Source organism: Ictalurus punctatus, chromosome 15 (genome assembly GCF_001660625.3).
Source record: "Ictalurus punctatus breed USDA103 chromosome 15, Coco_2.0, whole genome shotgun sequence".
Lineage (NCBI taxonomy): Eukaryota > Metazoa > Chordata > Actinopteri > Siluriformes > Ictaluridae > Ictalurus > Ictalurus punctatus.
In genome coordinates, this window is record NC_030430.2 from 11,458,935 (window position 1) to 11,475,993 (window position 17,059).

The window sequence follows — 17,059 nt, forward strand, 5'->3', positions numbered from 1 at the left end:
TTACTGGGAGATTCTTGAAAAGAATCTTCAAGAATTCTTTTTCTTGAAGATTCTTGCCAGATTCTGGCAAGATTCTTGCCAGATTCTTTTCATCCACCAGGATGATGAAGATGAGACACGGGTGGATCTTCCAGCAGGACAATGATGCAAAGCATACAGCAGAGGAAACTCTCAATTGGTTTCAGAGAAAAAAATCAAGGTGTTAGAATGGCCCAGTCAATCACCTGACTTGAATCCAATTGAACAAGATTTAAAGACAAAATGTTTAGAAGAATGGACCAAAATCCCACCTGAATCCTGCAGGTGATTAATTTCTTCATACAAGAAGCATCTTGAAGCTGTCATTACAAACAAAGGCTTCTCCACTATGTATTAAATAAATTTCAGTTAGCGTGTTCAATACTTTTTTCCTGTGTCATTCCGCTTTATTACACATAACTTAATTTATGGACTTTAATGTTTGAATTTCTTTATATGTGTGGATTTCTTGAGTTAATACCAAAGTCTGGTGAAAATTTCATGTGAATAGCCTCATTGGAAAACTGGAAATATATTTACAGAAAAAAAATGTTCAATACTTATTTCCCTGTATTACTGTATAACTAACTAACCCTGTGAGGCCTCTGCAGACAGTCAGGCTAGCACAGGCTTCTGCTGAGGCTTCTTCTGTCCATCTTCTTCTGTCCTGCTCCTAGTCTGTGAGGAGGAGTTGCAGGTGCCCAGTTCTGAGGTGAGTATACAGTTAATTTCCCTTTTCCTCAGTGGATGAGTGTGGTTGCTAATCTTCTGGAGGGCATCACTTTGCCTCCTGATTCCAGTAAGAGTGTTGTCATTCCATTACGAAACTCCAGTGAGGACTCTTTGCCTCCTGATTCTGACGGGAATGTCATCGTCCATCTCGTGACTCTATTGAGGACAACAAGGACTCCACAGAAGTTGTCATCACTCCTCACTTCACACTGGATGATGTTACTCAGCCTCCTGACTGCACAGAGGATGACAATGCTCCTCACCCCACTTTCACAGAGGATATTTCTGGCCTTTGCCCCACCTTAGTGGAGGACATTGCTCTTCACTCCACCTTTGCAGAAGACGTTGCACGTCAGATGATGTCATCACAGTTTTGTTAATTAGACCTCTGTAGTATTTACTTCCCATACAACTTCAGTGTGAATGGTAAAGAAAAGTCATGCAGATGCTTTTTTGTCAGTATCTAGCAAATACTTCTAACATGGATAAGCTCCTTGTTATTCTTCTTGCTAATTTTCATATGTAGTCTCCTTTCTGCCTCATCAAAATGAGAGTTATTGTCTTTTACACAAACAGTAAGCAGGATGTGTTGTTCGCTGTTGCCTGTAGTAAGATGATAGTGTAGACAAAAAGATTGCATTATCACAACCATCTGCAAAGAATAAAGTTTCCTCAGCTAGGGTGCTCCAAACAGTTCTTTTATATGGCCAACAGATGGATGCGAATATTCATTTTTCTCCCATTGGCACAATTATTTGTCTGAAATGAGTGTAATCATCTAAAACATTTTTCATTAAAGGCAATGCAAGACAATCTGTGGGTTAGGGTTTGCTGTACTCTATACATGCATCAGAGTTGTTTACTATTTCTTTGAGAATTGAAATTCATCATCATTACATTAGCAGTTTTTGTAGTCTATCAACTGAAGCCAAGCTGTTTATAATAGGACTTTCTGTTTCTGGGTTGTTGTTTTTTTTTTGTTTGTTTTTTTTTTGTTCTTTTACTGTCAAGTTCTCTGTTAGAGGAAGAGCCTTTTCGGCAGCATGAATTGTTTTCATAAGGTCCCAAACCGGTAACTTAAAGTTTAACTGGCTACTTGATCATCATGGCTTTGTCATTTTCAATGTTCAAGATTGTACCTGCTTTTTTCAGCTACAGCTGAAAGCAATCTAGTGGAACTGTTTTAGTTTATATCTAGCACGTACTTTGCCCCATTGTGGCTGAGATTTCAGCACCCTTTGCTAATAATAATAATAATAATAATAATAATAATAATAATAATACGTTTATTTTTTATAGCGCCTTTCTACACAATCAAGGTCGCTTTACAATTAGAAAGCGTTTCTTGCCGGGTTTTTTTTTAATGCAAAACCCTTCCATCACCAAACATTAAAGCTTTTTCATTCTCTTTATATTCTATTTTCGATATTTCATCTTTGTTTAATCCCTTAACATAATGATCAAGTAATTTCTCTACCCAAACTGGTCTGGTATAAGCTGTGTCAATGACAGCTGAACCCAGTGATTCCAGCACAATATTCCACTTTTCTACATCTTTTGTCAACTTTGCATGCTCCTATTTGTATACAGTAGGCAGTCTTTTGTCCAGTGACGTGGTTTGGCTGGCATTTTTATCATGCCTATCTAGAGACTCTGTACCAAGTGAGTGACTTATTTTCTCTCTTACCAGAATTTTCCTTGTGGGATGCAGCATCTTCATTTCCATCTTGTGCGTCATCTCCCTGTAGGAATTTGTCAGTCCAATTTCTCTAATATTGTTTTATAGTTATTGTTTATATATTATAATATAGTTTTGTGAATTCTCTGAGAGTATGTCTAGGGCAGCATCCACTGCTCTTCCAGTTAGTAACAAGGGTACAACTAACCCTGTTTCTTTTTGTCAATTTCTGTAATGCATCTCCACATTATAAATAAATTTTTCCACGTTTCGTAGCATTTTTAATTCTTTGCATCAAACGTTGGGGGAATTTTGTAGGTTACAGCAACCATCTTTTGGTACCAGTGTTTAATGACAACAATATTGCTGACTAAACTGCACAACCATTATGACTAAGCAGAGGTCTTTCCCCCATAGGTAACTCCATATTAGTAAATGCACATTATAAAGAGTCTTTATTGGTCACATATACATAGTGAAATTCTTTTCTTCGCATACCTCAGCATGTTAGGAGTCTGGGGTCTGAGCACAGGGTTAGTCATGATACAGCACCCCTGGAGAGGGTTAAGGCCCAACAGTGGCAGCTTGGCAGTGCTGGGGCTTGAACCCCCAACCTTCCGATCAGTAACCTAGAAAGTAACCCACCCTTAACCACCAAGACATTGTGTCCTAGGGGCCATGAGATTGGCTTATTTTTCAATAACTGTTGACATACATTCTGGAGTACATGGTAATGAAAGAACCAATATTACCTAAAGTAAAAAATTATTTTTTTTACGGATTTACCACCATTTTAGTATCATCATCACTACACATCAAAACGTGTGACCCCTGGTTCCAATATTGTCAGTACATTATTAAAAACAGAAGCAGGATTTTGTTTACTTCTCAGCAAGTTAATTGTGCCAAAATATTAAAGAAACATCATTAGGGAATTACCCTTTAACAGAAACTAAAGGTTAAAGAGGTGTACATAGCAAACTATGGTTGGAGTTCCCTGAAAAGAGGTAGATCACCATTATTCTCACATAAAAGCCAAACCCACACACACACACTACATACAAGGCCACTGGATGTTCAGTTGGCAATATATAAGCATTATGCTTTTTATGTACATTTATTATATGGAGTTGTGTTTGAATGAGGAATTCTTTATGTGGGAATGTTGATGGTGGATGCATGCTAAAGTATAAAAAAAGTCATTAATACTAAATAAGGTCTGTTGAAAATATAGAAAGAGCTGTGTTGATTAGAAACATATGGTAACATTTAAACTATTAAAATGCAAAAAAAAAAAATGAAATCCATATATTATTCAAAAGTACACAATTATGAGAAATAATAGATATTAATTATTCATAATAATTATTAAGTGATTCTAAAGCAGAAGATTAAAACATGTGCAGAAATCGGGTATATACACTAAAACAGTGACATAGACAGACAGTAAATTAAGAGGCAAAAGCCACTTATAGTACTTTGCTTTGAGTCCTAAGTTTATATATAATATATACAGTGAGGGAAAAAAGTATTTGATCCCCTGCTGATTTTGTACGTTTGCCCACTGACAAAGAAATGATCAGCCTATAATTTTAATGGTAGATTTATTTGAACAGTGAGAGACAGAATAACAACAAAAAAATCCAGAAAAATTCATGTCAAAAATGTTATAAATTGATTTGCATTTTAATGAGGGAAATATGTATTTGACCCCTCTGCAAAATATGACTTAGTACTTGGTGGCAAAACCCTTGTTGCCAATCACAGAGGTCAGACGTTTCTTGTAGTTGGCCACCAGGTTTGCACACATCTCAGGAGGGATTTTGTCCCACTCCTCTTTTTTCAGATCTTCTCCAAGTCATTAAGGTTTTGAGGCTGACATTTGGCAACTCGAACCTTCAGCTCCCTCCACAGATTTTCTATGGGATTAAGTTCTGGAGACTGGCTAGGCCACTCGAGGACCTTAATGTGCTTCTTCTTGAGCCACTCCTTTGTTGCCTTGGCCGTGTGTTTTGGGTCATTGTCATGCTGGAATACCCATCCATGACCCATTTTCAATGCCCTGGCTGAGGGAAGGAGGTTCTCACTCAAGATTTGACAGTACATGGCCCCGCCCATCGTCCCTTTGATGCGGTGAAGTTGTCCTGTCCCCTTAGCAGAAAAACACAACCAAAGCATAATGTTTCCACCTCCATATTTGACGGTGGGGATGGTGTTCTTGGGGTCATAGGCAGCATTCCTCCTCCAGCGAATTGAGTTGATGCCAAAGAGCTCCATTTTGGTCTCATCTGACCACTACACTTTCACCCAGTTGTCCTCTGAATCATTCAGATGTTCATTGGCAAACTTCAGATGGGCATGTATATGTGCTTTCTTGAGCAGGGGGACCTTGCGGGCGCTGCAGGATTTCGGTCCTTCGCGGCGTAGTGTGTTACCCATTGTTTTCTTAGTGACTATGGTCCCAGCTGCCATGAGATCATTGAGAAGATCCTCCCGTGTAGTTCTGGGCTCATTCCTCACTGTTCTCATGATCATTGCAACTCCACGAGGTGAGATCTTGCATGGAGCCCCAGGCCGAGCGAGACTGACAGTTCTTTTGTGTTTCTTCCATTTGCGAATAATCGCATCAACTGTTGTCACCTTCTCACCAAGCTGCTTGGCAATGGTCTTGTAGCCCATTCCAGACTTGTGTAGGTCTACAATCTTGTCCCTGACATCCTTGGAGAGCTCTTTGGTCTTGGCCATGGTGGAGAGTTTGGAATCTGATTGATTGATTGCTTCTGTGGACAGGTGTCTTTTATACAGGTAACAAACTGAGATTAGGAGCACTCCCTTTAAGAGTTTGCTCCTAATCTCAGCACGTTACCTGTATAAAAGACACCTGGGAGCCAGAAATCTTTCTGATTTAGAGGGGGTCAAATACTTATTTCCCTCATTAAAATGCAAATCAATCTATAACATTTTTGACATGCGTTTTTCTGGATTTTCTTGTTGTTATTCTGTCTCTCACTGTTCAGATAAATCTACCATTAAAATTATAGCCTGATCATTTCTTTGTCAGTGGGCAAACGTACAAAATCAGCAGGGGATCAAATACTTTTTTCCCTCACTGTATAATATTTAAATATCAGTCACAATTTTTTTTTCTTATGGTGGGTTTAACCCTGTGGTATTATGTATGACGTCCAACCTTTTGACTGTCAGTATCACAGAAGGTCAGGCCAAAGTAGTCCTTCTCCAGCAGGTTCAGATGCTCACACACCATATCCAGCAACACTTGACCTTTACAGGATTTCTGCCCAGGCAAACATGCAAAACACACACACACACAAACCATATCAATTACAGTAAATACAAGCATCATTTTGTTACATACTTCATACATATATTTCCTGTCCTTTCTCTATTTCAATACCAGCACCAAATGCTATTTCTAAAAAACACAAATATCAATCATTACAGAGAACAGTGTAGCATTTTCAGTGTGGCATCTTAGGAGCATTTTAAAGCGTTCCCACAAACTCTGTTTATTGTACTGTGGGATTGAACCGGGCCAACGTTTTGGTGCTGGACAGTTAAAGCACACCAAACTTAAACACATACATATGTCACAAAAATATTTCAAGCATTTTAGATATTATATCTATGCACTATAATGTTGTCAAGACCTCAAGGCTATACTGCAGAAAAGGGTGGCAGAAGCAAAGTACTTAAGATGCCGCCTTTCAAAGTGCCACTCTACAAAGACACCAAGCATTCACCACCCAGGGAACACAGTTCCCACAGCAACAGGGAGAAGAAGCAGCTGTTTCCATGGAAACAGAAGTGACGAGGAGGGCTTTTCTTCCTTTTGGGTCTGTGTGCCTCCTCCCTACCTCTAAGAGCGCCATGACTCAATGTTTTTACAGAGAGTTTGGTGAGTGGTGACTAGAGCTCCTTGTGTACAAAAAACTTCAACAGTCATGTTTTAGTTAGCAAAGGAGATCACACAAACAATTTAAAGTAGACTTTTAGGACAAATGCAATATTACTAGCTATGAGAATCATATCAATGCAGTCAATCCTAACACCCCTGATTGCTAGAAGCCACCCAGACATGTGGATGAAATTTTTTGGCCACACTGCAGATTGTACACAAGAGATTTGAGCACACTTGATGCCAAAGGTGATTCTTGAATCACGTGTGCCTGCTAATCAGACAGCATGGATATCACTCTAGAGTACAAATGTGGAGGAACTTCAGATAAAATGTATATAATGTACTCTGTACACTACTAGTTTTGTCCACATCATGTGATATTTTTTTATTCATGCCTTAAGGCATAAATGCTAGCAATCTGACAATTTTATTGAATTAACCCTTATCATTATCCCTAGCCTTAATCATTTAGTGTGTCTGATATCTACCTCATGTGCAAGTGTATAGAAATAAGAAACTTGAATGCTTCTTTTTTTGCAGCACATGAGAGTTCATTAGTATTAATGACACGTGAGCCCAGGAATCAAATTGGAATGAGGAGTCAATTACCAGTGGGGGATCGTATTACCAGGGAAAATAATTTGTCGCTTCAAGTACTGTACACGCTTTCAGCATATTCTAATAGAAGTAATCAGAATATGAACGAGCTGTTGCTTCAGTTACTCCTGTCAGTGAACTCACTAGAGATACTGCCACACCTTGCGCATATCATTGCACACACACATACACACATACACACATACACACATACACACATACACACATACACACATACACACATACACACACACACAGTCCCCTACTTCTTTGTTCATTTTAAGTACAGTAGCATTATTTTCCCACCTGGCTGCACACAGAGTAGTAATTTTCTACCTCTATCATTTTAATTTTCCTTTTTAAGTCTAGTGCAATACAATTGCTATCTATCACTCCATTTTCAGTTAGAGCAACGGTGCCCTTTAACTTTTGAATGGTCTCTGTGTCTTTCTAATTAGATGGTTCAGCAGCCATAACACTGAATAAGTGCTCTGAATACAGTCCCACATATTCAAGGATTGGTTATAGGCCAACATAATACAGTACATTAGGCAGGGGAAAGCCCCGGGGCAAGACAGGCTGATGTTGCTCTAATCTATAGCCCGTGAATGTGCTTCCTGGAGATCAGAGAGGGTAGGGATAGCCATACATTTATCAACAATAAAAGTCCACCCCTCCACCAGATGATTCACTAGAGCAGAGAGCATGACATACATAGTCATCTGTCACCACTTGGAAGAGCATATCCACCTAACGGCACACACATGGTCAGCAACCATCCCCTGATGAAGGTCTAGTGCAGGTTCGGAAACTAGGGGTCACTTGATTTACAAATGGGTTCATGAGAGAAGCTTACAGTTTCCTTTCTTGTTTCGTTAATTTATTTTACAAATTAATATTAGAAATATTGAATATGGATTTTGGGTGCTACTGGAAGTCACATTCAGACAAGCCACATTTAAATTAATAGAGTACATGTTATTTTATTCTTTTTACTATCCTGACATGGTACATTAGATATGTAGTGAATGTGCTTGATTATCCTATAACAACCCAACACTAAACACCAAACTGGTAAGTCAGTGCCAGTAATATACCTATGGTTTTTAGTCACTGTCTTTATACATACTTATGTTACGTACACCATAAAGTGTTCAGATGTTACAGTAGTCCTATATTATAAATGTGGAATTGGAAAAAAGTCTACGGTGGTCAAGGCAAGGGGTCATTCACAATGTCCATTTGGGTTGGTTTGCCCAAAAGGTTTGGGAACCCTTGGTTTAGTGGATAAATAACACAAACTATTGTTGGATGAATCTATGTTTACCATAGATTACAAGGTGTTCTAAAAGGTACGGCAGTTAGTATCCATAGTCCACAGACCCAGTATCACAGTTGTATGTACAGGTGCATCTAAAAAAAATTATATTGTGGAATAGTTCATTTTTTTCTGTAATTTAATTTAAAAAGTGGAACTTTCATATATTCTAGGTTCATTACCCATAAAGTTAAATATTTCAAGCCTTTTTTTATGATGATTATGGCTTAGAGTTCAAAATCAAAAATCCAATATCTCAAAATATTAGAATAAATGTGTAATACAGAAATGTCGACCTTCTGAAAACTATGTTAATTTTTGGACTCAATACTTGGTCGGGGCTTTAATCCTTTTGCACGAATTACTGCATCAATGCAGCGTGGCATGGAGGCAATCAGCCTGTGGCACTGCTGAGGTGTTATGGAAGCCCAGGTTGCTTTGGTAGTCTGTATTGTTGGATCTGGTGTCTCTCATAGATTCTCTATGGGGTTCAGGTCAGGCGAGTCAATCAAGTACAGTAATACCATGGTCAGCAAACCAGTTATGAGTAGTTTTGGCATAGTGGGCATGTGCCATGTCCTGCTAGAAAAGGAAATCAACATCTCCATAAAGCTTGTCAGTAGATGAAAGCATGAAGTGCTCTAAAATCTCCTGGTAGACGCTGCATTGACTCTCGACTTGAGAAAACACAGTGGACCAACACCAGCAGATGACATGATACCCCAAATCAGCACTGAATGTGGAAACTTCACAGTGGACTTCAAATCAACTTGGATTCTGTGCCTCTCCACTCTTCCTCCAGACTCTGGGACCTTGATTTCCAAATGAAATGCAAAATTTACTTTAATCTGAAAATTGATTGTGGTTGAGTGTACTGAACCAGACTGAGAGATTAAAGGCTCAGGAAACCTTTGCAGGTGTTTTGAGTTCATTTTCTGATTAGAGCTCTTTTCAGGTCGACATTTCTGTATTGTAAATTCTTTATTCTTTTGTGATACTGGATTTTTGATTTCCATGAGCTAATCAAGATTAAAACAAAAAAAGGCTTGAAATATTTCACTTTATGTGTAGTGAATCTAGAATATATGAAAGTTCCACTTTTTGAATTAAATTACAGGAAAAAAAGAACTTTTCCACAATATTCAAATTTGTTCAGATGCACCTGTTTGTGTATATGTGTGGAAAAACTTTTAGATTATTTCAATTGATCTTAAATGTAATGTTTTCATGTCAGGAACACACTAAGGCACATAAGACGGCAACTGTCATACCTCCACTCCAGTTTCATATTCTGATCCATCCAACAGCGTGACTTTCACAGGCACTGTCTTTGGTTTTTTGGAAGATTTCTGTGGGGATCTGGACATCCTGCTGGATGTTTTCTCAGATGAGTCATCTGTGTCTCGGTGTTCATCAGACATCTTTGAGTCATGATCCTAAAAAGTAAAGTGCATTGTTTAGCTGTTCTACTTTCTCAAGTTCTAGATGGTGGTTTCCTTTGGAACTAATGGAGTCTTCTCATATTTTCCCTTCCTTACTCAGTACAAATAGCAAAGTTGTCATCTTGTGACCCTAACCCCACAGGGACAGCCTATAAAAGGTCCCTGCTACATCACATTTTCTTCTTACTGATAAGGATGCTGGACATAAGCAATGCCCAATTATTATATTTTTTGGCATCTTTAAGCATTTACAGAGATTTGCCCCAACTGCAGTATAATGCTAATAGCAACAATGCTAGAAGCATGCCTAACACACTATGGGAATACTGCTGACTAATTACCTTCCTTTGATGCCGAGTTGTTGGAGTAGGGAGTGGAATGAACAGGAATGGCTGTTGAGCCTACTAAGAGGAAAAAAAGTAAGCTCCTTCACTATGTTTTTGCAGCAAGAACAAAAGTTTATGCAGCACTTTCGCTGCACTGGAACAGAAGCCTTAGCTGCTCTGCCTCTCTCAGTGGTTGTTTCTGATTTTCTGATTTTGAATAATAAGCCCACTCTGGCAAAGAGAATCCTGATAGCCTGCCATCAAAGCATTCTAACAATCACAATGTCATGCAGAAGTGTGGCTGAGGAGCAGCAGCAAATATGCTGCAGGTTGGAATTAAGGCTGCCTTAGTAAAACTAAAGCTGAAGCCTCTACCCATAGCTGATCAAATCGATGCTTCGATAATTCATCCAGCACAGGGAGAAAATGGGCTATTCCACAATGTACCAATTTCATTCAAGAGCTCTAATGTGCATTTAGGAGCACATACTGGCTGCAATAGCAGATGCAAGAACTAGGGGTGAGATTTGCAGTATGCTTCAGTAGAGACACTGATGGCCTCATTAGTGGTAGAGGCAGATGAAGCTCTGCACATGAATCTGTGTTGCCTACAGATCAAATATGAGAGAAAGAGAGAAACAATTGTTTCTCAAAGTGCATGACGTTCTGGTTTTGTATCTATGGGTCATATCTCTAACACAGTGGCACAGCTAGGCTTTAATGAGATGCCTATAACTGGAGAAGCAAACAGTACAGAAAACCTACAGGCAGCACTGGATGCACAAGATTATCACCTCTTTCTGTCAGAAATTATCTAGATATTTAAGGCAGCCAGGTACCTTTCGGTGCCCTTGTCTGCTGACACACTACTCTCACAGCAGCAACAGCAGGTAGATAGAGTTACGCAGGAAACAGCATGGGCCACGTTGGTGCTGCAGTGAGAAACCAGAACAATTAAAGAAGTACAGTAAGTACTCAGAGTGTAACCACACTTCCAGTGGAACAATTCACTGAAAGTGCTGCAGCATCTCAGCGTCATATCTGAAAATAGGTAGCCATTTACAGATTTGCTGTCAGCTACCACCAAACACAGGTATCCAAGGGAACTGGCTATGCTGACTAAAGAAGTGCAGTCACTACTACAATGTAGCGGGGACCTTTTATAGAGGACAACTTTGTATTTGCTATTTGTAAGAGCATTAAAAAACTAGTTTCAAAAGGAAACTGCCCTGACAGTCCACGATTTAGTCTTAGAACTCATATACATTACATTGTACTGTAAAGTCTTAAATGAATAGTACATTTTAGGTGGTGTTTTAAAATCAGTCCATCCATCCATCCATATTCCATACCACTTATCCTTCCTTCAGGGTCACGGGGTTTTAAAATCAGTAATAATTTTAAATACTTGTATTAGAAATTAATCCACATATAGACATCAATGTAACAATTTGTATTTATCTCAATATGAAATCTCAAGCACAAGCCTTTTGATCATAATACCTTTAAGATCATGAAAAACAAACATTAAAATAGATGTGTACAAACTTTTGACTGATTCTGTGTATGCTGCTCATATTACATTGAATGTCATGAAAAGCATGTAATGTTGCATTGGACAGCACTGCATTGATATCTTGTCCTACCTGATCTCTTGTTCTTTTGCTGTCTCCTTCCATGGCATTCTTCACATCGGAAGTAGAACCCTTCTCTGACATTCTGAGTACTCACAGTCCTACACATAGACACACCAGTGGTAAGATGTGATGGTAATAACAACACCACCAATATATTTTTCCAACAATATCAAAATATATATATTTTTTTGTACAAACTATCATACAATAACATGACATTTCTTACAAACAAACTTCTCTTCACTCATACACGCACATGGGGTGTTTGGGCAGTGCTCATATTATATTATGATATTTCTATTTTATATCCCTGAAATTAGACACATAATTTGTGACTCCAACATTATATTGCAACACTGAAATTACTTTCAGTGAGAATAAGATCCTTGACAAAATATTGTAAAAGAACTTTTTCAGGAATGCTCTACATTATGAAACACATTCAGGTACTCCAGATGTATTTGCAAACATTTGAGGGCTGGGCAGTATTATTTATTATTTTCTGTTATACTGTTACGGATTCACATAATAGCATGCATTTTTGCAATTCTTTGATCAAGAATATTTTTCTATAATTCCTTCTTGCAAAAGTAAAAAAGAATTTGCAACAGACACGTAAGACAAATAATTTCATAGCCCAATGTGATGGAGCTTCAATACACCAAATTAGTGTTACAGCAACAATGAACTTACTTCAAGATGGATAATGCTGGTAGCGTTGCATTAGTATAACAGTGTTATCTAACCAAGTTATGTAGCAATATAGCGGGGGGGGGGGGGGGGGGGGGGGCACTTTCAGTAATATTGTGATTAAATATTTGGATATCATGTCATTCTAAATATTTACAGGTCGAGAAACGAGACATCAATAAGATAGTTTTTGCTGATATTTGCCAAACTGTATTCTACTAAAGCTATTATGTATGATGCATGATAGCCATTAAAGTCTATTTTTCCACATTGATCACTACAGAGTTAACAGGTCCATGTGTGTTTACCACTGACTCTTTACTACTTATGCTATTAGAACAGTATTGATGTTCTTATTGTATTATTGTACTGTACATTTATGATAGCTATTTTAAAATTGTAAAATTGTTGGAACAATATTTGTGCAAAGAAGTAGGAGCTCCTTCCAAAAGGCTTAATAATGCAAAACACTGGCATTCCAAACATTTAACAAATAGCTTTTTCTGTATTGTGGAACTGAGGGACCAGACCGATAGCACAAAGTGAATAAGACATCATGCAAATCCAGTAAGAAAAAATCTCAGCAGACAGACAGGAGATAAAAACTGGAAAATGATATGAACCTAACCTATTCGGTTAGTTTAGTTATTTGTTTTTACTTTTTGTTAGTGGACAAGTAGGTTCGGCAACCGCAGAAAAGAAATTAAACCTATATTCAGTCCCTCCAGGATTTCGCGATTTTGCAGATTAAGGCAAAATCAAGCAAACACCACAATATTCAGAGAATTTGCACAGATTTGGGCCAAGATGTGTCATGTAACATCATCACAATGCACATTCAGTCAAAGCACTCTTCAATTCATGTGCATCGAGCATGGGTACAACTAAAAGGTCTCATTTACCAACAAGCATCACTGCGAAGACCACATGCAAAACAATTTCTTGCAATTGCAATTTTGCCAATTCAACTAGTTTTCCACAAATTTTGAAAAAATCCAACATATATTTTGATGGCTTTCTACACCCACATGCACTACACAATATTTTCGTTCTTCCACAAACCTCCCTCAGACTGCTCCTAATCACAAAAACAACCCTGTGCGCTCTCTACCTTCACGACCACTGCTAATTCACTGGCATGCAAGCATATGCACTCACTGCTTTAATTCTCAGTGTAGTGAAAAACACTTAGCGCAAAGCCATGCTGTGAATGTTTCACAGAAAGTTACGCCAATGGCACTCTGCATATCTCTCTCACACACACTCTCTCTCTGATGCCATTACAAGCAATGCAATAAATTAAGCCCTCTGGTGTGACAACTGCCGTGACTGTTACATTGAGTATGAGAGAAACTGTGACTGAAAGCAACACGTAGAAAGTGAAACTCTAATGACATCCAAAAACAACTAAAAGTTTCTAAAAGTGTTACAGACTCAGTAACAAATTCTCATCTATATTTCAATGAGATAATGTTCAAAAACTGTCTCAGTCATTTTTACATGTTCTTCCTTGGCTTAGAGTTTCAAATCTCAGAAGCATGTTTTGACATTTTTAGGAACATCTGTTGTGCACAAACTATGACTAATGATTTAATCACTACAATTAATAAAGAATAGAACTCAAAATAACTGGCAGTGGCAACATTTCTACAACTTTTTCAAACCAACTTCTCATAAAAGAGATTTTAATCTATACATAGTCCATTACTTGGAATGTGCTAAAGGCATAAGCCACTACAAAAAAGAAAAACATATCTAATGGGTATAAACATTCAATTGAAATATACACACCGGCTCAAAGTGGCCTGCGCTTCATTAAATTTACCACTGATTGACACATATACATACATACATACACACACACACACACACACACACACACACACACACATATATATATATATATATATATATATTTATATATATATATTTTCAAAGTGATAAATTCTAGTTACTGTCCAACCTCTTTACATAACAACTGGTTTTGTAGCTGTATGCCAGAGAGATGTGGAATGTAAATTACTTTTCTGTAAGTATAATCAAACAAATAAGTCAATGTTCTAAGTTACATCGTAAAAAAACTGTATATAGCTTAAGAAAATCCTGTCCTATGGGAAGTAAAAGTAGATTCACTGACATTAGGCATGTGCCTTATATCACAACAGCATGCCAAAGCACACCTCTAAGTAAAGTATTCATTCCAACTTCACCCATTTCTATAATAGTGCTGTTTGTACAACCTGAACTGATGGGAACAAAAAAACAGAAAATGAATGATTGATACATGAGTGATTGAAAAAAATAAAATAATTAACTGGCAGCTGAACTGGGGAAAGCAGTCCGTCCGTCCCGTCCCGTCCCCCCCCCCACACAATTTTCGGGCAAATACTGCTTACAGTATTTTTCACCGGGTGCCCTTCCTGACACAACCCTTCCCATTTTCGGGGCATAATTCCTAAAAACAGTTAACACAGTACTAATGCTTGTTATTTCCCAGAAACACTGCAAAAATGCTAACTAAATTTGTAAATACTACGTAATGAGCCATTAACAAGCTCAAAAAGCTGTAATTCAGCATGCCTGTTGGCACAGAAGTAAATTGTCTGCATACATTTGCATTACATCACCCATATTGCCTGCTATACTCCAGTAAACCCACACACAACCATGTACACAACCTAAATATAAAACTGATTAGCATGTTTATTAGTTACGCTCATAATCATGCTTAACTAATTTATACTTTATATTATAATCATTCCAGATCCTAGACTGGGAACACTGGGTACAAGCTGGGAGAATTCACCCTAAATGGAACACAAGCCAATCACAGGGCACCATGCACTCACATTCACATACTCATTCAGACATCTCTGCCAGTGTGCCCACCTGCCTGTTTTTTGACAGTGGGAGAAAATTAGTGAGAGAATCCAGAGGAAACCCATACAGACCAGAGGAAAACATGCACAGACACTCAACACAGACAGTCACCTGAGCTCAGGATTGAACTGGGGACCCTGGAGTTAGGAGATTCCAGAACTCATGAAAAATACTATTTTGAGACTGTTTTGTTTTTCTCTACTTCAATTTACATCAGTTTTCAATATGCTGTTTGGTGGTATTTGATAGATTTTGATGTCAAGAAGCCAGACTTGTTGATATCTGTAAAACATCAAAAGTGTGGAAAACCATGCAGATAATTATAATTATAAGAAGCAGAAGAAGAAGAAGAAGAAGACGAAGAAGAGGAAGAGGAAGAAGAAGTAGTAGAAGCTTTATTTTATATAGTACCTTTAAGAAGGCCTCTCAAGGCACTGTAAGACATATACAGTATACACTCAGTGTCCACTTTAATAGGAACACCTGTACACCTGCTCATTTATGCAGTTATCTAATCAGCCAACTGCTGATCTCCTGAGATTTTCACACATAACAGTCTCTGGAAAATGGAATGGACCAGTCTGACAGAATGGTGCTATAAACAAAAAACATCCTGTGTGTGGAAGGTCTGCAGGTTGAAACACCTTGTTGATGAGAGAGCTCAGAGGAGAATGACCAGACTGTTCTGAGCTGACAGGAAGTCTAAATCAACTCAAATAATCACTCTTTACAACCATGGTGTGAAGAAAAGCATTTCAGAACACACAAAACATCGAATTTTGAGGAGGATGGGCTACAACATCAGAAGACCACATCAGGGTCCACTCCTGTCAGCCAAGAACAAGAATCTGAGGCCATCATGGGCACAGACTCACCGAAATTGGACAGCTGAAGACAGGAAAAAGACAGGGTGATTTTTTTGTCCTGAAGATATTTTTTTGTCCACTTTTGATGAGGTTGTGACTATGATTGGCTTTCTTGGCTGACAGGAGTAGAACCTGATGTGGTCTTCTGCTGTTGTAGCTCCTCTGACCTTTCTGAAATACTCAGCCCATCTGGCACCAACAACCATGGCTCAGTTAAAGTTACAGAGATCACACTTTTTCCCCATTCTGATGTTTGATAAACTGAAGCTCTTGAGCTGTATCTGTATGATTTTATGCATTGTGCCGCTGCCACATGATTGGCTGATAAGATAACTGCATAAATAAGCAGGTGTACAGGTGTTCCTTTTAAAGTGGATGGTGAATGCATGTCGAGAGAACCTCTAGAAATATGAAAGAAAGAGTCAGCAGATACAGTTGGGTGTGATGCAAATGTGTGTGAGCCAAAAATATACATCATAATCCTGTAATAAAAAAATTTTCTCAATATGTTTACTGTACTTTCAAATCTCATTGAATAATTGTGTCTTTTGTAAATGGATGATGGATAATGTCATATTAGTAACCACAGAGTCACAAATCTGCGATTAACATTTCCATAACCCATTGCTTCTCTAGGGATTTCAAGTGTAAAGATTCAAAGCACACACATGGCATTTGCACAATAAAATCTTATCTGTGCGTAAGCCAGGAGATTTTAAAAAGGCAATAAAAGAAGAAAATGGCAAAGCTCAGATGGATGCGCTGAAGCTGCAGGTGGGAATGGTTGATAAATTACTGTATTTCGTGAAAAAAAATATGAGATTCCTAATAGTCAGAAAATATGTGACAAAAATTCAACCAGAGAAGCCTTAGGAGATATCTGTCCCCAAGCTGTCATTTTAGTGGAACAACCTTTGTCTCAAGACACTGCCAAAAATGGCATCTACTAGGGCAGC

The 17,059-nt window shown here is 38.2% G+C and overlaps 1 protein-coding gene across 7 annotated transcripts in view; it reads right to left on the reverse strand.

Moving 5' to 3' along the window:
• si:dkey-178k16.1 (band 4.1-like protein 1) overlaps window positions 1-17,059 on the reverse strand; it is a 70,938-nt gene that overhangs the window by 39,814 nt on the left and 14,065 nt on the right. For all 7 annotated transcript variants that reach the window (XR_006983735.2, XM_047160317.2, XM_047160316.2 and 4 more), the window contains exons 2-4: window positions 11,677-11,765; window positions 9,534-9,698; window positions 5,619-5,723 (exon numbers count right to left, since the gene is read on the reverse strand). Coding sequence is in view for 6 of the 7 variants with exons in the window: in XM_047160317.2 (XP_047016273.1) it covers window positions 5,619-5,723; window positions 9,534-9,698; window positions 11,677-11,748 (342 nt within the window). In the remaining variant the exon portion in view is untranslated. The remainder of the gene's footprint in view (window positions 1-5,618; window positions 5,724-9,533; window positions 9,699-11,676; window positions 11,766-17,059) is intronic.